Below are 20,570 nucleotides of genomic sequence, written 5' to 3' on the forward strand. Positions count from 1 at the left end.
GTAATTATATTACAGGCTAAAGTTATTACATTGGGTTGTTGATACTGGGAGCTATTCTGATTTCCTGATTGGAATCAGAAGGAATCCCCCCCCCCCCTAAAAGTAAGAAATTCAGCTTCCCCTAAAAGTAAGAAATTTTTCGCCTTCAGCTGGATCAACTTTGCAGTATAACAGGCTGAACTGGATGGACGTATGCCTTTTTTAAGCTTTACAAAATATGTTACTATGAATGTCACTATGTTACATAAGTATGTATTGCAATGCATTTTGTGAAAATATGTTAAAAATTAAATATATATACATAATATAGCAAATGCTACGCTATTTTCTTTGTTTGGTGAATGGCACATTCATATGTTGATATGCTTATGGAGCCTGTCTGTAGCTGCATGGAGCATGTATGTTGCATGCTATGGCATCCTTTCCAACATTTGAGTTGCTGAAATCAGAGCATATGAGCCGCGCCCCGAGAAGGGGTTCCTGTCAGCCCCGCCCATTTTGGCCCCGCACAGCGTGAATTTGCCAGGACTGTCTCTGAAAATCAGGGACAATCCTGGCAAATTCGGGACAGTTGGAAACTATGCTATGGGACACTTTATGAGCTGCTATATTGTGTCTGCTTATGGTGCAGAATTATGGAGTTATTCTCCCCTAGAAGATGTTGTAAAAATATTGACTGAGTTATAATGTGTGAATGGGGTTTAAAATAATTTACATATACAGTGGTCCCTCAAGTTACAATATAAACTGGTTCCAGGGTGACCACTGTACGTTGAAACCATCGTAATTTGGGTAATCAGTTCCAAAGCCACAAAATGCCATCCAAGGTAACAGAAAATGAAGGTTTAAGAAGAATAGGCAGATAACTAAGACAGATAAAACAAGTCCTTACATAATAACAGTCAGGAATAGCTGCTAACTAGTAACTAATCCAGCTGTGTTACCAGAGAAGTGTCCTTGATTGGTTGGGTCTGACTCTGAGACATTGTATGTTGAGCCTAGTTTCAACTTACGATGGGTCAGAAAAGACCACTGTATGTTGAAAATATTGTATCCTGAGGCCATTGTATCTTAAGGGAACTCTCTGGTGTTGTAAGTGTCCGTCATATACCGGATCCAGTGATTCCATTCCTATGCCGCAACAGAATATTGGAATCTAAGCGCAGATCTGCACATACCTGAAGTCAGATAAAATCACATAAAAGAATGGTAGGATGAGCCAGAAAAAAACGAAAGGTGTAAAAATGATGATCCCATTTACAGTATCCCAATTACAATATGTTAGGCTTCATGTACATAGCAATGCTGCATGCACAGACTCTATTTAGGGGAGCAAAGATTGCCTAAAAGTCTGTATTATGGACCTATATCCAATAATTTTATGGCACAATACCGGAGTAATATGACATGCACATTTCTTTCATCAAAAAAAGTCCTTGACCCTATGGGTGTGGAGTGGTATGGGCCTACAGGACTCTATAGATGCTCAGGTCCTTAATATGGCTGTCAGCTTTACAAACTTAGTCCTAGTTCATTGACAAAATAATCTCTATTAAATTTATAGGTTCAAATGTATAGATTATACTTAGCTACAGCAACAAATGCTTTCATTTACTTTGTTCTGAAATTATGGTACAAAAATGTGCAACATTTGGTGTGTGTCCCATCAGTGCGTTGTGTTATCAGAGATGTTGATAATAAACAAGTGAAATCAGTTTCACTTGCTAACTATCTCAGTTTTGCTCAGTGTGAGTAGGGGTGCAGCTATTACAAGAGCAGAGTTCTCAGCTGCACTCAGGCCCTGAGGGAGTCCAAAGGCCACTGCTACATAACACAACACCAGTATTATAAACTGCACATTGATATAGCCTAAAAAGTTTAAAGGAGTTTTCTGGGAGTCCAAAACCGATGGCCTATAGGTGGTTAGTATTGAGGTGGTTGACTCCCAGAAATTCCACTGATCAGCTGTTTGAAGAGACTTTCTTTAGGCCAGTGATGGTCTCTACCTAGAGGTCACGTTAATTGGTTACATGGCCTATTTGCAGATCAGTCACAATCAAGTGAATGGGTTTGGGCTGCAATACTAAGCACAGCTGCTATACAATGTACGTTGTTGCGCCTGATATGCTGTTGTTACCGGAGTGCCCTGGCCTCTTAAAAAAAGTTGATTCGTGAGGGTGCCCGGAGTCGGACCCCCATGATCAGACGTTGATGACCAATCCTGAGGATAGGCCATCAATATTAAATTCCTCGAAAACCCCTTTAATAAAAATCAAATAGTGACATGTTTGTTCAGTGTTGGTCACAGTCACTCCCAGGGCTGATGTCTCGTTAGCTCCAGTGCCGTCTTTACCAAGGGGCAAAAAGGGCCGCTGCCCCGGGCCCAGTTGCTCCTGGGGGGCCCAAGGCAGCTGCCTCTTGAGCCCTGCTAGCCACTGCCCCGGGTGTCAGGCTGTCAGCTACACAGGGGATGCTGCCATGCCATGCCTGCTGGCACTCCAGCCTACTGTGAGCTGAGATTCTCTAGGACCTTAGATGACATCATCACCATGTGACCAGTAACCTAGCAATATTACTCGTCACATGGCTATGAGGTCATCACAGGTCCTATCAGGAGTGTTGCAGGAGAAGTTTGCCTTAACTGTGGAGCTTTTTTTGTGAGGATTACATCAGAAAAAGGTGACAGGGGCTGTTATGCTAATATACTGTAAACTACTGTATAGTGGGGTGCTGTATACTGTGGGGGGCTGTATACTGTGGGGGGCTGTATACTGTGGGGGGGGGGCTGTATACTGTGGGGGGCTGTATACTGTGTGGGGGGGCTGTATACTGTGTGGGGGGGCTGTATACTGTGTGGGGGGATGTATACTGTGTGGGGGGCCTGTATACTGTGTGGAGGCCTGTATACTGTGGGGGGGGGCCTGTATAGTGTGGGGGGCCTGTATACTGTGGGGGGGGGGGCCTGTATAGTGTGGGGGGCCTGTATAGTGTGGGGGGCTGTATACTGTGGGTGCTGTATATTGTGGAGTGATATACTGCTGTACTGTATACTGTGGGGGCTGTATACTGTATACTGTGGATGCTGTATAGTGTGGAGTGCTATATTGCTGTACTGTATAGTGTGGGGTGCTGTATCGTGTATAGTTTGGGGTGCTGTATACGGTGAGGTGCTATACTGCTCTACTGTATACTGTGAGGTGTTGTATACTGTGGGGTGCTGTATACTGTGGGCTGCTATACTGCTCTACTATATACTGTGGGGTACTGTATAATGTGGGGTGCTATACTGCATACTGTGTGGTGCTGTATACTTTAGGGTGCTATACTGCATACTGTGGGTTGCTGCATACTATAGGGTGCTATACTGCATACTGTGGGGTGCTGGGGTGCACTGTAACACTAGGGTGAGCCGAGCCCCGGTCTCCTTCCTGCAGAGCAGTGCCCACTTCCAGCCTGAGCCCAGCTGCCCAGAGCACTGATCCTGAGCCGCTGGAGTCTTCAGAACTGGAAGTATTTACAGTCATTTACTGTACTCTACCAGGTGTGTGGATTTTTTTGTGTGTGTTGTGGTGGAGGGCGTGATTGCCTGCTAAGGTGTGGGAAGGCGGGATCCAGGGGGCCCAAGTAAATTTTTGCCCAGGGTCCAATCAATATTAAAGACGGCCCTGGTTAGCTCATTAAAAATGAGAATATGTATATAAAAAAGCCTTAAAAATATGTCTGCATTGCACATTATTTGACAGCACAGAAAGAATATGTAAAGGCAAATAAACAGTTCTTGCACATGATAATACATACAATAAATTCAGATGTCAATTAATTTTGATTGTTTTCCTAAAAAACAGTACATGCCAACCTAGTAAACAGCATAAACACTATTAACAAGAAACTCCGTGAATTCTCCCTGTGTGCTTTACCTTTACATCAGGAGCTCTAATGAATCATAGCAACTTCAATTACATCAGCTAAAATTAGACTTCCCACATTCACGCTGGTCTTTAAAACAATGTTCCTCTAAGGTATTATTATTTTTCACAATTATACGCAAGTTAAACAGTTATCTCGGCAGTTCACAATTCATTTTGCTTTCGTGCTTTCTAAATACGCTGGTTGGCTTCGAATGAAAACGTATTGTCCTCATTTAGATGGTTGATGAAGATATTACAATTATGGTACCTCTCTTGGCAGACATAATATACCAGGCACAATAACAGCGCCAATCTATGCACACCCGCAGTGTTTCAAACTTCGCTGTAAAACCTCCAGAGGAAAGATTTACAGCTTAGATTAAATACAAAGTTTATTCTGCACACATAGACCACCTCAAAGTAATACTGCATTATAGATCAAATGGAATAATACCCATAGGTGGGGTTTTTTATTGGAACTCTGTGTATAAGTAACACAATGATCATTCTTACACTGACTGTTACCACTCTTTTAGTCATGCAGGTTCATATACAGTCAAAGTACATTTCTGATAGTGCCGCTGACCTATATACGCAAAATAGACATTTATACAGCAGTGTCGGGAAGAACCTAAATAAAAATATCATAACTACACTAAACCCACTAAACTAAGGGGCACTGCATGTATAATGTATACATAAGAATCTCTGCCCTTCACAGTCTATGCTATGTACAGAATACCGGTGGATTACACAAAGAGGCTTTTCTATCTTTCACATATGTGACACGCCTGGAATGAGGTAGGCCCTGCACAGACTGAGGGAGAAAGGCCATGTACAAACTTTAGTGCTTCAGCAATTTTTTTATTTTTTTTTCAAAGACCTCTTACTCTTCAAAACCAAGGGTTTAAAGGCCATCAGTCAGCAGATTTGTACCTATGAATCTGGCTGACCTGTTACATGTGTGCTTGGCAGCTGAAGGCATCTGTGTTGGTCTCATGTTCATATGTGTCTGCATTGTTGAGAAAAATTGTGTTTTAATAGATGCAAATGAGCCACTAGGAGCCACGGGGGCGTTGCTGTTACACCTAAAGGCTTTGCTCCCTCTGAAACTGCCACACCCTCTACACTTTGATTGATAGGGCTGGTATTGCTGCTATCAGATGGAATGAAAAGGAGGAGCAACGAGGCTCCTCCTAGAGGCTCGGAAATCTCTGCAACTGCCGCACCCCTGTACTTTGACAAGACCACACAGTGCAAATGAGATCGTGCCTGGGCCTGTCAATAAAGTGAGAGGGTGCAGCTGTTGTAGAGAAAGCAGAACCTCTAGGAATAAAGGCAACATTTGCATATATTAAAACATCAGTTTTCTGATCAATGCGGGCACATATGAATATGGGACCAACACAGGTGCCTTCAGCTGCCAAGCGCACATGTAAGAGGTCAGCCAGCTTCATAGGTACAAATCTGCTGACAGATGCCCTTTAATAATGAAAAACACATTCCATAGTAAAAATTTATTATGGCAGGGATAATTTATAGTGTCTATTAAAAGTCTTTGTAAGATAAGGCGTTATGGTGACCAACTTACAAACAGGGTAAGTATGTCATGTGTGAGTCTAGAATTTATTTTTTCAAAAACTCGTTAGAGAAAGGGTAACACCCAGATGTAGTTATTCACATATTTCGAGGAGGACTGACACAATGTAGAGCTGCCCATGAGCAATAGGGTGAGATGAAGCAGAATTACTTACCCATTCTTCCTCATCATATTCAGAGTGGTGAGGAATAGAGTCTTGCCTGCTTATTGGGTGCGTGTTGTCCTGACCTTGCATATCATTCTCAGTCGGGCTATTTCTCGGGTCCGTAAGCTTCAAGTTTGCACAGCCTGGCCGAGCCGTGTAGAGCGCCAAGAGAGCACTGCTGACCAAAGGGTCTTTAAATGAATGAACAAACAACTCTGTCTGCAAAGTGAAAAAGCAAAGTAATCATTAAAAAAAAGAGCATTTTATGTAAAGAATCTGCTGTAACACACAACCGAGATGGTTAATCAAGGCTCCTGCTAGAGTGCCTCATTCACAGCAGTCCACCATGTCGTAAAATCCCATTTGTTAGCAGGTTAAACAGTTATGTTTTAGTATACTATTTATGGCAGTGACAAGGCTCATAACTTACATACGAAAAATAGATGTGGCATAATTCTGCTTTAAAGACAGCCATTAACATTTCACTTAACAATTTTACTATCCAGATGGGATTGTATAAACTGTCATACGGATTGAAATAAAACGTCAGTCTGAATCCTACTAAGAAAATCATTTCATTGTGTTACGGCTTCAGTGGGAAATGGTGATAAGTCAGAGAATGAGGCTCCCATGATTAGGGGTGGTTTACAGAGCAAAGCCTCATTTATTATAATACAATGCCCCTCGTTTCTTCATTTTATACTTATTCTGCTTGGTTTACACTTTTTAAAGGAACCCCTTTTCAAACTAACAGGGTGTATCCTAGTACTAAGAAGCTTGCCTCTAACCAGTTCAGGAGAAATACAGTACAGACCAAAAGTTTGGACATACCTTCTCATTCAAAGAGTTTTCTTTATTTTCATGACTATGAAAATTGTAGATTCACACTGAAGGCATCAAAACTATGAATTAACACATGTGGAATTATATACATAACAAACAAGTGTGAAACAACTGAAAATATGTCATATTCTAGGTTCTTCAAAGTAGCCCCCTTTTGCTTTGATTACTGCTTTGCACACTCTTGGCATTCTCTTGATGAGCTTCAAGAGGTAGTCCCCTGAAATGGTTTTCACTTCACAGGTGTGCCCTGTCAGGTTAAATAAGTGGGATTTCTTGCCTTATAAATGGGGTTGGGACCATCAGTGGCGTTGAGGAGAAGTCAGGTGGATACACAGCTGATAGTCCTACTGAATAGACTGTTAGAATTTGTATTATGGCAAGAAAAAAGCAGCTAAGTAAACAAAAACGAGTGGCCATCATTACTTTAAGAAATGAAGGTCGGTCAGTCAGCCAAAAAATTGAGAAAACTTTGAAATTAAGGGCTATTTGACCATGAAGGAGAGTGATGGGGTGCTGTGCCAGATGACCTGGCTTCCACAGTCACCGGACGTGAACCGAATCGAGATGGTTTGGGGTGAGCTGGACCGCAGAGTGAAGGCAAAAGGGCCAACAAGTGCTAAGCATCTCTGGGAACTCCTTCAAGACTGTTGGAAGACCATTTCAGGGGACTACCTCTTGAAGCTCATCAAGAGAATGCCAAGAGTGTGCAAAGCAGTAATCAAAGCAAAAGGTGGCTACTTTGAAGAACCTAGAATATGACATATTTTCATTTGTTTCACACTTGTTTGTTATGTATATAATTCCACATGTGTTAATTCATAGTTTTGATGCCTTCATAGTCATGAAAATAAAGAAAACTCTTTGAATGAGAAGGTGTGTCCAAACTTTTGGTCTGTACTGTGTATATATATATATATATATATATATATATATATATATATATATAAAATCACCACCAGAGAGATAATAATTCATTATAAAATTCAATGGAAACTGTGTAAATCTCTATAACACAGTGAGCTCCCTCTAGTGGCCACTGCAAGCAACATTTATTATTTAACTAGATGATGATTTGAAGGCAAGCCGCAATGGAGCTCTGCATTATTAGAATAGAAAAAGACTCCAATTTTGGACCTACTTACGTTAAATTATAAGTACACATTGCTGCCAAAGTCAATCTTCATTAACATCTTCACTACCGTAAATCAAATGGTAGAATATTAAATTATATAATTATAAAGTGTTAACTGCTAAACCACCATTGACCCCCAGGAATATTAGAGTTTAAAAAAGACCTGCAGTACAAACACAACTTTCCATCACACTGCACTCAAAATCTGATTGTCTAGAACACTCTGGACGTTTTCATAGAAACACAGAAGATTGATGGCATTAAAAGACCACCTAGTCCATCTAGTCTGACCTTATATTATTTCTTTTTTTTTTTATGAGGATAGACGTGTGTTTATCCCATGCATGTTTAATATCACTTACTGTAGATTTCCCAACCACATCTGCTGGAAGTTTTCTTCAACCACTCTTTCAGTAAAATAATATTTCCTAACATTGCTCCTGATCTTACCCCCAGCTAATTTCAGATTGTGCCCCCTTTTACTTGCGTTTAGCTTCTTGTGGAGAACACTTCCCTCCTGAACTTTATTTAACCCATTAAGGACCCTTGCCATAAATGTACATCACAGCTGGACGTGACTTAAGGACCAGTGACGTACATGTACGGCACAAGGTCCACTGGGAGGTGGGAGGGAAGGGAATCGCGGGGAAATCGGGGCACCTTGGCTGCTCTTACCGGCAGGCATCCATTCCAGGTAAGGGCAACATGGTGCAGCACCGCCCCTGCAAGCGCTGCAATTGGCCGGTCAATGAAGAACGGCACATCGCAGCATCGGAAGCAGTATGAAGCTGCGGGGCGGGTCATGGCGGGGGTCAAGGGGAGGTGACCGGTGCTGAATCGGTCAGCACCTGTCTCCTCTGAGGTTGAGGCTGGGGACACCAGTGTTTGGCGTCCCCTGCCAGCACTGCGATTGGCTGGAACAACTCTCCAGCCAATTGCAGCGCTATAGCTGTACAGGAAAGGGCTGAACCTTTCTGCATGAAGCCATTCTAGCTGGTGACTGCATGCAGAGAGGTTCTGTGCTTTTTTGTGCTACTTGTTGGCTTGCTGGGACTTGTGGTGCACCAGCACTGTGATTTAAACTTTTCCTGCTGAAAGAAGAAAAGAAGGAAAAAATCTGGAATTGCTGCACTGATTTTTTTTCATTTGCAACCGTTCCAGATCCCTAAACCACCCTCCGACCCTGCTAGAAAGCTGAACATGAAGAGGAACTTCATCTTTCAGCATGACAACGACCCAAATCATGCATCCAAATCAACAAAGGGATGGCTTCACCAGAAGAAGATTAAAGTTTGGAATGGCCCAGCCAGAGCCCAGACCTGAATCCGATTGAAAATCTGTGGGGTGATCTGAAGAGGGCTGTGCACAGGAGATGCCCTCGCAATTTGACAGATTTGGAGTGTTTTTGCAAAGAGGAGTGGGCAAATCTTGCAAAGTCAAAATGTGCCATGCTGATAGACTCATACCCAAAAAGACTGAGTGCTGTAATAAAATCAAAAGCTGCTTCAACAAAGTATTAGTTTGAGGGTGTGCACACTTATGCGTCCATATTATTTTATTTTTATATTTTTTCTTCCCTCTACCTAAAAGATTTCAGTTTGTTTTTCAATTGAGTTGTACAGTTTATAGGTCACATTAAGGGTGGAAAAAGTTCTGAAATGATTTATCTTTGTCAAATATTTTTACAGCACAGAAACCTGACATTTTACCAGGGGTGTGTAGACTTTTTATATCCACTGTATATATATATATATATATATATATATATATATATAAAAGCCAATCCAGAAATACAAAAATAGGAAAAATGGGCAGCACTCCAGAAAGTAAAAAAGTACAAAAATCTTTATTTTCCCCAAGTGGGACATGCGCGACGTTTCGGCTCTAGACAGGAGCCTCTCTCAAGCTATAAAGATTTTTGTACTTTCTTACTTTCTGGAGTGCTGCCCATTTTTCCTATAAATATATATATATATATATATATATATATATATATTTCAGTTAGTGTCAGTTTAAAATTTTGCACGAACGCACCATCTGCGTGTCTGCATTTTGCATAGCACTGTAGTAAATTTTTATACTACAGTATTTGCACGCATGCACGATCTGTGTGCGCCCGTGCTGCCGAGCACCGATCAGCAGTGTGCTCATTTACATCTGCACATTTTTTTTTATTTTTTTTTGTGTGAAAAAAGACCTGCAGTTAGTGGTAGTTTGTATATATATACACTGCTCAAAAAAATAAAGGGAACACAAAATCAAATTTTTCAACCCATGGAGGTCTGGATTTGGAGTCACACTCAAAATTAAAGTGGAAAAACACACTACAGGCTGATCCAACTTTGATGTAATGTCCTTAAAACAAGTCAAAATGAGGCTCAGTAGTGTGTGTGGCCTCCACGTGCCTGTATGACCTCCCTACAACGCCTGTGCATGCTCCTGATGAGGTGGCGGACGGTCTCCTGAGGGATCTCCTCCCAGACCTGGACTAAAGCATCTGCCAACTCCTGGACAGTCTGTGGTGCAACGTGACGTTGGTGGATAGAGCGAGACATGATGTCCCAGATGTGCTCAATTGGATTCAGGTCTGGGGAACGGGCGGGCCAGTCCATAGCATCAATGCCTTCGTCTTGCAGGAACTGCTGACACACTCCAGCCCCATGAGGTCTAGCATTGTCTTGCATTAGGAGGAACCCAGGGCCAACCGCACCAGCATATGGTCTCACAAGGGGTCTGAGGATCTCATCTCGGTACCTAATGGCATTTAGGCTACCTCTGGCGAGCACATGGAGGGCTGTGCGGCCCTCCAAAAAAATGCCACCCCACACCATTACTGACCCAATGCTAAACCGGTCATGCTGGAGGATGTTGCCGGCAGCAGAACGTTCTCCACGGCGTCTCCAGACTCTGTCACGTCTGTCACATGTGCTCAGTGTGAACCTGCTTTCATCTGTGAAGAGCACAGGGCGCCAGTGGCGAATTTGCCAATCTTGGTGTTCTCTGGCAAATGCCAAACGTCCTCCACGGTTTTGGGCTGTAAGCACAACCCCCACCTGTGGACATCGGGCCCTCATATCACCCTCATGGAGTCTGTTTCTGACCGTTTGAGCAGACACATGCACATTTGTGGCCTGCTGGAGGTCATTTTGCAGGGCTCTGGCAGTGCTCCTCCTGTTCCTCCTTGCACAAAGGCGGAGGTAGCGGTCCTGCTGCTGGGTTGTTGCCCTCCTCCGGCCTCCTCCACGTCTCCTGATCTACTGGCTGTCTCCTGGTAGCGCCTCCATGCTCTGGACACTACGCTAACAGACACAGCAAACCTTCTTGCTACAGCTCGCATTGATGTGCCATCCTGGATAGGCTGCACTACCTGAGCCACTTGTGTGGGTTGTAGACTCTGTCTCATGCTACCACTAGAGTGAAAGCACCGCCAGCATTCAAAAGTGACCAAAAAATCAGCCAGGAAGCATAGGAACTGAGAAGTGGTCTGTGGTGACCACCTGCAGAACCACTCCTTTATTGGGGGTGTCTTGCTAATTGCCTATAATTTCCACCTGTTGTCTATCCCATTTGCACAACAGCATGTGAAATTGATTGTCACTCAGTGTTGCTTCCTAAGTGGACAGTTTGATTTCACAGAAGTGTGATTGACTTGGAGTTACATTGTGTTGTTTAAGTGTTCCCTTTATTTTTTTGAGCAGTGTATATATACACACACAGTCAGGTCCATAAATATTGGGACATCGACACAATTCTAACAGTTTTGGCTCTATACACCACCACAATGGATTTGAAATGAAAATAACAAGATGTGCTTTAACTGCAGACTGTCAGCTTTAATTTGAGGGTATTTACATCCAAATCAGGTGAACGGTGTAGGAATTACAACAGTGACTTCAAAAATGATCCAAACATGAAGTAGAAATATGGGGAATGTAAAGTAATAACTATTTTTGGAGGTATTACTATCTATTATTAGAGATGGCCTTGCGGTTCGCCCAGCAGTCGTTTTGCGGCGAACTTTGCGTGTTCGCGATTCGCCGAAAATGCGAACATATGGAGATATTTGCGCCCACCATATTCTTTTACATTGTGAAGAACTTTGACCCATGACACATCCATCAGGTGGTACAGGACAGCCAATTGAGATGTTTCAGCACATGGACATACCCCCTACCTTATAAATAAACCTGATCTGGCCGCCATTTTACATTCAGTGTTTTGCCAGTGTAGGAAGAGGTTGATGTGTGGAGCAGGGACAGGCTGTTAGGGACACCAAACGCTAGCTAATAGGGCCACAAAAGTCCTTTTAAGGACTGGTATAGGTGTGCTATCGATAGGTGTGATACACAGAGGTGTGTGATATACTTATAATATACTTTTATAATGAGTAAAAACACATAGATCTATATAGTGATCACCTGGAAGTCAGGGGGCTAGGGGCTTACTAGGGCCATTTTTATATAGTGTAAGGTTTTGGACGGGGTCGCTCTTATCAGGCTATCAGGGCCAGAATAGCAGGGGCAATATCAGGGACAGTAGGGCAATATCAGGGACAGTTCTTTGCCCAACCTGTCCTTCAATACCACATCATCATCTAGCCCAGGGATGGATGTTTTTTCCCTCCGGGATTCATGGATGTGCACTGGAACCCCCCGGATTGTGGTAGGACATATGGTTTCTCATTTGGTGCCACCGAGCACCTGATTTAGTGCCGCTGAGCACTTGTTATTGCCTACCACATCTATGCTTTTTGCTTAACTTTAATAATTTTATTTTCATTTTGAGGGATATCTTTTACATTCACACATCCGCAAAATGGGTCTGCATCCGTTCCGCAATTTTGCGGAATGGGTGCAGACTCATTCTTTTTAAATGGGGCCAGAATGAGCTGTCCGCATCTGCATTTGTGGATCCGCACTTCCGCGCTTCCGTTTCCACAAAAAAATAGAACATGTCCTATTCTTGTCCGCAATTGCAGACAAGATTAGGCATTTTCTATTATAGTGCCGGCGATGTGCGGTCCGCAAATTGCGGAATGCACATTGCCGGTGTCCGTGTTTTGCGGATCCGCAAAACACACAGACGTGTGAATGGACCCTCATAGTAACATGTTATTGCCTACCACATCTATGCTTTTTGCTTAACTTTAATAATTTTATTTTCATTTTGAGGGATATCTTTTACATTCACACATCCGCAAAATGGGTCTGCATCCGTTCCGCAATTTTGCGGAATGGGTGCAGACTCATTCTTTTTAAATGGGGCCAGAATGAGCTGTCCGCATCTGCATTTGTGGATCCGCACTTCCGCGCTTCCGTTTCCACAAAAAAATAGAACATGTCCTATTCTTGTCCGCAATTGCAGACAAGATTAGGCATTTTCTATTATAGTGCCGGCGATGTGCGGTCCGCAAATTGCGGAATGCACATTGCCGGTGTCCGTGTTTTGCGGATCCGCAAAACACACAGACGTGTGAATGGACCCTCATAGTAACATTATTAAAGGTTTACGTTTTATCTTTATGTATATTCTAATGGATTGCCTTCCTTATACAATATTATAATATGCTTTCTATGTTAGAAAGTATATTATAGTGCATTTGTATTGTGCGGCAGTTGTGCGCAAAAATTATATTGCCAATATTTTGCATTGGAAAGAATAATGAATGGAGATCGCAAATTCGAATAATACATCTGGTATGTCACTGTCCATGTTGTGGGACTATTTGTGCACTTCTAGTAATTATTTCTTGGCTGCAAATATGAGCTGAAGGTTTTTCAGGTTCGCCTGCCATTAAAATTAATGGGACCTGCTGCGAACTTGCGGTTCACGAACATTTGATCGATTTCGCGAACCGTCCCGGCAGATGTTCGTCTATCACTATCTATTATAAAAGTAGAGAAATGGAAATTTGGAAATTTTCAAATTTTTCACAATTTTTTGTAATTTTTATTTTATTTTTTAAAAATAAAAATGAAATATTTTGACTTAAATTTACCACTGTCGTGAAGAACAATATGTGACGAGAAAACAATCTCAGAACGGCCTGGATAAGTAAAAGCGTTTTAAAGTTATCACCACATAAAGTCAGTCAGATTTGCTAGAAATTGCAGAGTCCTGAAGGGGTTAAACCAATAACATATTTAAAGATTTACCTGTTTTATACTCCACCATTTTTGCAGCCTGTCTCTGTACCTGTTCCATTTTATCTATGTCTATTTGTAGTTGGGGTCTCCAGAACTGGACACAGTATTGCAGATGTGGTCTCACTAGCACTCTATACAGTGGGATCACAACCTCGTTCTTCCTACTGGTTATACCTCTAGCTATACCGCCAAGCATCCTACTTGCTTTCCCTGCTGCCTCTCCACTCTGTGCACTCATTTTGAAGCTGTCTCATATCATGACGCCTAAATTCTTCTCTTCTGAAGTTCTTGCTAACACTGAGCTGCCAATACGATATTCAAACTAAGGATTCCTTCTCCCCAAGTGCATTATTTTCTATTCGTAAACATTGAGCTGCAGTTTCCACTGTTTGGACCATTTATCTAGTAAAGCTACAAACCTCTCCGGGAATATCAACCCTATTACATACTTTTGTTGCAGGGGCGGATTGGCCATTTACCTTACAGGGAAATTTCACTGTGGGGTGATGCCCAGGGGACCGCCTGGGCCCGCCTCATGGCTGGCCAGTGGAAGTTTTTGGGGATGTATTTTGTGCTGTTGGAAGTATTTTGTGGTGGACTGTGGTATTTGGCTCTGTTAGGATGGTATAATGTGCCACAATATGGTATTGCTGGCCCTGCCTTCCATCACTTTGGACCCGACTACAAAACGTGGCCACTTTTAGTATTTTTTCCAGGGTCACTTTAAGTTCCCAGTCTGCACCTGCTTTTGTGTCATCGGCAAACAGACAAACCTTACCAACCAAACCTTCTCCTATATCACCTACAAAGATATTAAAAAGAATAGGACCCAGGACAGATCTCAGAATGTACTCCATTAACAACAACACTCTGATATCTATCCCACAGCCAACTGCAGATCTTCTGAACTATCCAGGGAATAAATCCAATGTTCATTATCAGCTCATTATTAGTGTTGAGCGCGAATATTCAAATCGCTATTTTTTATCAGAAATATCGGCACTTCGAGAATTCGCAAAGATCTAGAATATAATGCTATATCTTCGTAATTGTGAATACTCTAGATTTTTTATATAGTTATTATTTTACCTATCATTAATACATTTTTATTAGAAGTGTTTTTTAACCTATTATTAATAGTTTATTTTTATAGATGTTATATTATTAAATCATTACATATAATATACAATACATAACATATAACAGACAATCACACAAAGTCTGCTTGCCAAAAGCGGGGTATGTGCAAACCAACAACCTATCCATGAGACAGGTACAGTCAGCATACCTTACTTACCTTGTGAACTATGAGACAACTAGCAATAATCACACCTCGGATAAACCTCATGGGCTATGATATTGCCAGGACCAGCTCTCATCTGACTGAGAGCCAGTAAGCCTCAAAGTTGTTTGATTTAAGTTGGATGGCTTGCAGGGACCTGCGCACCTAGATCATTATCATTAGGGTGACAAAAATTGTAAATGTGTTTTTTTTTTGGATGCCAGCTAACTCTTCTCTCACTGCTTAGGAGGGCTGTACACAAATTTTCAGTTTTCTAATTGTCCTAATATTATATTCAATAACCTTTCTATACTGTTTTGTCATGTAAACTCATTTGCATAAACTTGAATATGGGAAAGACATGCAAATAATGTTTCAGCTGAAAAACAAGGCAGATTCTGCTAATTTGCATGTCTTTCCCATAGTTTATGCAAATGAGTTAATATCTCTAGTAAACCATAGTGGTTTCTTCTTGCTTTTACATTTGCTAAACTGTCAGACAGATAATTTAGTTGCCTTTAAGATAGACACTTTTAATAGTGTCTACTGGGCGCTCACTCTTGCTGTGTTATCCCAGCCTTTTAATTCCTTTTTTAAACACTGCCCCATTTCCTTGAAGTTAGGGTACTTTCACACTAGCGTTTTTCTTTTCCAGCGTTGAGTTTCGTCACAGGAGCTCAATACCGGAAAAAAACTGATCAGTTTTATCCTAATGCATTCTGAATGGAGAGCATTCCGTTCAGTATCTATCCGTTCAGTCCCTCTTACGTTTTTTGGCCGGAGAAAATAGCGCAGCATGCTGCAGTTTTATCTCCGGCCAAAAATCCTGAACACTTGCCGGAATGCCGGCATTAATTTCCATTGAAATGTATTAGTGCCGGATCCGGCATTAAGTGTTCTGGCAAAATGGATCCGGTTTTCTGGTCTGCGCATGAGCAGACCTTTAAAAATGCAAAAAACAAATATATATACCGGATCCGTTTTTTCGGGATGACACCGGAGAGACGGATCCTTATCCGGATCAGTCTCAATAAAGCATCCGTTTGCGTCCAGATTGCCGGGGGCGGCAGGCAGTTCAGGCGATGTTACTGCCTGCCGGAATCCTCTGCTGCAAGTGTGAAAGTACCCTTAGTCTTTCTAAAGTCTATGCTTTGGTTGTAGTGTAGGATTCATGTATATTGTACATTGTATATTTTATCTATATTGTAGTTGTACAATCATTCATCCTCATACCGTTTGCATATTGTAACCAACAAATCCCATTTTTACACAAGGAGATGTGCTGCTGACGATTTATATACCCACATATATTTTGTGATCAATGAGAAATCAATGACAAATGACTGTTTAATCCTTTGCCATCTGATCGCTGAACATGTTTACCTGGGGCAATGGTCATTTGCGCTAGTATTTGTTCAGCCGATAATCGGCCCATGTAAACCTGAGGCACTTTGGTTGGTAGCAGTTATTTGAAGGGACTGCTGCCTTAAATAGTGATTCCTTGCAGTGTGCCCTGTCTGTCCACAACTGTATCTGCATTGTAACGTGGCTGTCAGGGGCCTGCTGGGGGCCCCATGCAAGAGAGTGCTCTGTTTACCGCTCCAGTCAGCTGTCAGAATTTGGAGGAATGCAAAGATGGAACAAATACTGTATTACTAGAGAGTAACTGAGGGGCGTACTGTAGGCACGGGCATATAAGGTAAGTTACTTTCCAGCCCCTAGCTGGCACTTTCAGAAATTGCATTGTCACATCAGCAGATCCCATAGCTCAGCATTATCAGGACTTTTGATGAGAGGGTCTTTAAAGGGAACCTGTCACCAGGATTTTGTGTATAGAGCTGAGGACATGGGTTGCTAGATCGCCACTAGCACATCCGCAATACCCAGTCCCCATAGCTCTGTGTGCTTTTATTGTGTAAAAAAACTGATTTGATACATATGCAAATTAACCTGAGATGAGTCCTGTATGTGAGATGAGTCAGGGACAGGACTCCAGGGCTCCAGATGGCGACTTAGAATTGCTAAATGGCGACAAGACTTTGTAGTCTTGTCACCATTTGCGCCTAGACCCTCCGCTGCTCTGCCTCTCACACACGAGGAACTGACATGGCACACACTGCACAGTTTATGCCTGAATACAAACGCAGGCTGTGCTGCAGGTGCCGGCTATATTCCATACCCAGCACCCAGCCTCTATGACTGTGCGCTGCGATCCGCCGCTATTAACCCCTCAGGTGCCGCATATTCATTGGTGGTGCAGTGCACCCCCCCCCCCCCCCAGTAATATAAAGTAGAATCATTGGTATTATAACTATTATAATCATTGATGGCAGTGGCCATAGGGTCCCCTTCCCCCTCCTCAATGGTGGCAGTGGCAGTTCTGATCGGAGCCCCAGCAGTGTAAGCCTGGGGCTCCGATCAGTTATCATGGCAGCCAGGACGCTACTGAATCCCTGACTGCCATGGTCACCTCCCTGCTGCTGTGTGCACTATGCACAGAGCAGCAGGGAGAGTGTAAAGTCCTATTCACCCTGATAGAGCTCTATCAGGGTGAATAGGACAAGGGCTCTAGCCTCTAAGGGGGTAATAGTTATTAAATAAAAAGTAAAAAATAAATAAAAAAAGGTTAAAAAAAACAAACACCAAAATATTAAGTTTAAATCAGCCCCTTGCCCAATTTTACATATAAAATATATAAACAATAAATAAATATTACATATATCCTATGCGGTGAATGCAGTAACAGAAAAAAATAAAAATAAACGTGCAATTTGGCATTTTTTGGTCACCTTGTCCCGACAAAAATTAGGATCGGACTGTTCTATTATAGTCCAGGCTTTCCATAAAATCTGGAATGCGCGCAGCTTTTTTGGTGTTTTATTTTTTTCACGTGGTATCGAGTATCGCAATACTTTTTTATGGTAACGAAATCGAGTCAAAATGTTGGTATCGTGACAACCCTAGGTAAGACATGTGTTTTGTTTTTTTTGTTCTTTTTTATTATACCGTAATTATATATATTTCAAATTTGGCGACAAAAATTTTTCATTTGGCTCCTAAATTTTTCAGGCTAGGAGCCAATGGCTCCTTGATATTTTTTTTTGAGTCTGGAGCCCTGGACTCATCTCAGGTTAATTTGCATATGTATCAAATCGTTTTTTTACACAATAAAATCACAGAGAGCTATGAGGACTGGGTATTGCGGACGTGCTAGTGGCCATCTAGCAACCCATGTCCTCAGCTCTATACCCAAAATCCAGGTGACAGGTTCCCTTTAAGGATGATAGGTTCTCTTCATAATGGATGTCTACTGACACAGTGTAATCACAGCTATAGTTCCCTATATGACTATCACATCCAGAGTATGAGAGCAGACTGACGTGATAGGTTATTGCGAGTTTGAGTGACAGCAAACATAAAGATATAAAATCCAAGATAATGTTCATTATGTAAAACCCATCAAGCTGCATGTCTTTGTATGAAACAGAAAAGATGTTTCCAGATGTTGTACCCACTTAGTCATTCTTCATTACCAGAATAACTGCTCTAAAATATTCGATCAGTGAACACACAGAGATTTTTGCAATGGTAAAATATTACCAGATTAGAGATACAAATACTTCTAATTGGGCTTTCCAACCCTCTTATCTATACACCTAATTCAAATTTAAATGAGCTATAAATATCTGAAGCCTTCCATTGTTTCACACAGGCTTATCTCAAGCAATAAATACAGAATTAGCTGGTAGATAAGGGGATACAGATGTAACAGACATCAATTTGTCTTTCAACTCAGGGATTTTATCACACTCCATTGTCAATGCACCGTGATAACTGGTAGAAAGATAGCACGGGGTGTACATATTACATGGAAGTCTGTGCAGCTGCTATAGGGTCGTTAAATAGGACCTGTCACCACAGTGCACTCTGCAGGCAGCATGATATAGAGCAGGAGCAGCTGAGCAGATTGATATATAGTTTTATGGGAAAAGATTCAGAATAACCTGTAATGTATACATTTAAACCTCTGCTCTTCAGCTTTACACAGGGGAGGTGTTATTAGCATTGTGTGTGTATACATAGATAGCTGTCAGTCAGTCACTCATATCTATACATGGGGTTGGTGTTATCAGTAATTGATAGCATTCCCTGTGTAAGTGTGTATACAGAGATATCTGTCAGTCACAGATGAGACTTCCAGCGTGAACAATAAAATCTGAAAAAAACAGACATATCATTGTATAAATTACATGTTTTACTGACTCTTTTCCCGCAAAACTAGATATCAATCTGCTCAGCTTCTCCTGGTCTTTAACATGCTGCCTGCAGATTACACTGCATTGTGTGGTGAGAGGTCTTCATTAAAGGGGGTAATCAAACCCTGCTTTCCCAGAATAGGGGGATGTGGTGACAAGAACTAACACTAGAAGAGGGCTCTCAAGTAGCATCCACACTATGGCCTTCAGAAACATATAGGCGTAAACTAATTCTGCTGCCGAAATTTTGTGTAAACCTTGCCTTAGGGCCCTGAGTATTATTTTGGGAACACTAAGACAGTAGGGGTTATTTTAGACTACAAAAAACATGCACCATCACTAGATTGTAAGTTTTGTGCAAAAAAAAAAAAAAAAGTTTATAATCTAAGCAGTAAGGCTAGGACTACATGTCGGCCATGTGATATTAAGATCTCAATGTTGCACTGCTAACACTGCAGCTAATCATATCGAATGTGATCGTACTACATTTCAGCAGGTTTTGAGTTCACCGACTGCTAGGTTGCAGAAAGTTATGGGTCACAATGTGAGCACATTCACTGGTATTAGTTGTGATGCAGCAGCACAACATTGTGATCTTAGGTCGTATGGCCACACATAGTGTAGCCCTAGCCTGAATGAGTGGGGGTACTGTAGCTTTAGTCTAAAACAGCCCGTATTTACACCCTCACTCTGAATATACGCCCACCCTACACTTCATTCCCATCTCATCATCCCCACCATCTTGATTATTGCTCTGTGGACATCCCGTCAGTGTGGCAGCAACCAAACATAATTGTAGAAATAATAAAAATCATTACAGAGTGTGATGAATACCACACCTCGTGCCCGCTTGACGTCGCCTACGTCGAGCTCACGAGACGCGGTATGGTCACGGGTTACCAAAAACGTGACGTTACGCCCTTCAGAGGAGCACGAAAGGTCAGCTTTGTACAGTTTACACACACACCTCCTGTCCACACGGGCACAGAGAAGCAACAAGCTGAGAGAGCCTTTTCACTGCCGCAGTGAAAACAGCGTTGTCTCAGCCCAGGAAATCTGCCACTAGCTTCTCGTTTGATATAAGCCTGGTCCGCTAACAGGATTATATAGGGTGAGAAACCAACCCGCGGTACCTTATAACGAGGCCAAAACACGGACGTGGGGATTCGTGATCGAGATACAAGATAGCACAAGATTAAATGATATATTTAATCGCCGTAAGGGCACACTAGATATAACACAATATACACAGAGAATA

At 42.0% G+C, this 20,570-nt stretch overlaps 1 protein-coding gene across 6 annotated transcripts in view; it reads right to left on the minus strand.

Moving 5' to 3' along the window:
• INPP4B (inositol polyphosphate-4-phosphatase type II B) overlaps positions 1–20,570 on the minus strand; it is a 698,485-nt gene that overhangs the window by 111,325 nt on the left and 566,590 nt on the right. For all 6 annotated transcript variants that reach the window (XR_005776353.1, XM_040418490.1, XM_040418489.1 and 3 more), the window contains one exon: positions 5,663–5,872. Coding sequence is in view for 5 of the 6 variants with exons in the window: in XM_040418490.1 (XP_040274424.1) it covers positions 5,663–5,872 (210 nt within the window). In the remaining variant the exon portion in view is untranslated. The remainder of the gene's footprint in view (positions 1–5,662; positions 5,873–20,570) is intronic.

The sequence above is a fragment of the Bufo bufo genome, chromosome 2 (assembly GCF_905171765.1).
Source record: "Bufo bufo chromosome 2, aBufBuf1.1, whole genome shotgun sequence".
In the NCBI taxonomy this organism is placed as follows: Eukaryota; Metazoa; Chordata; class Amphibia; order Anura; family Bufonidae; genus Bufo; species Bufo bufo.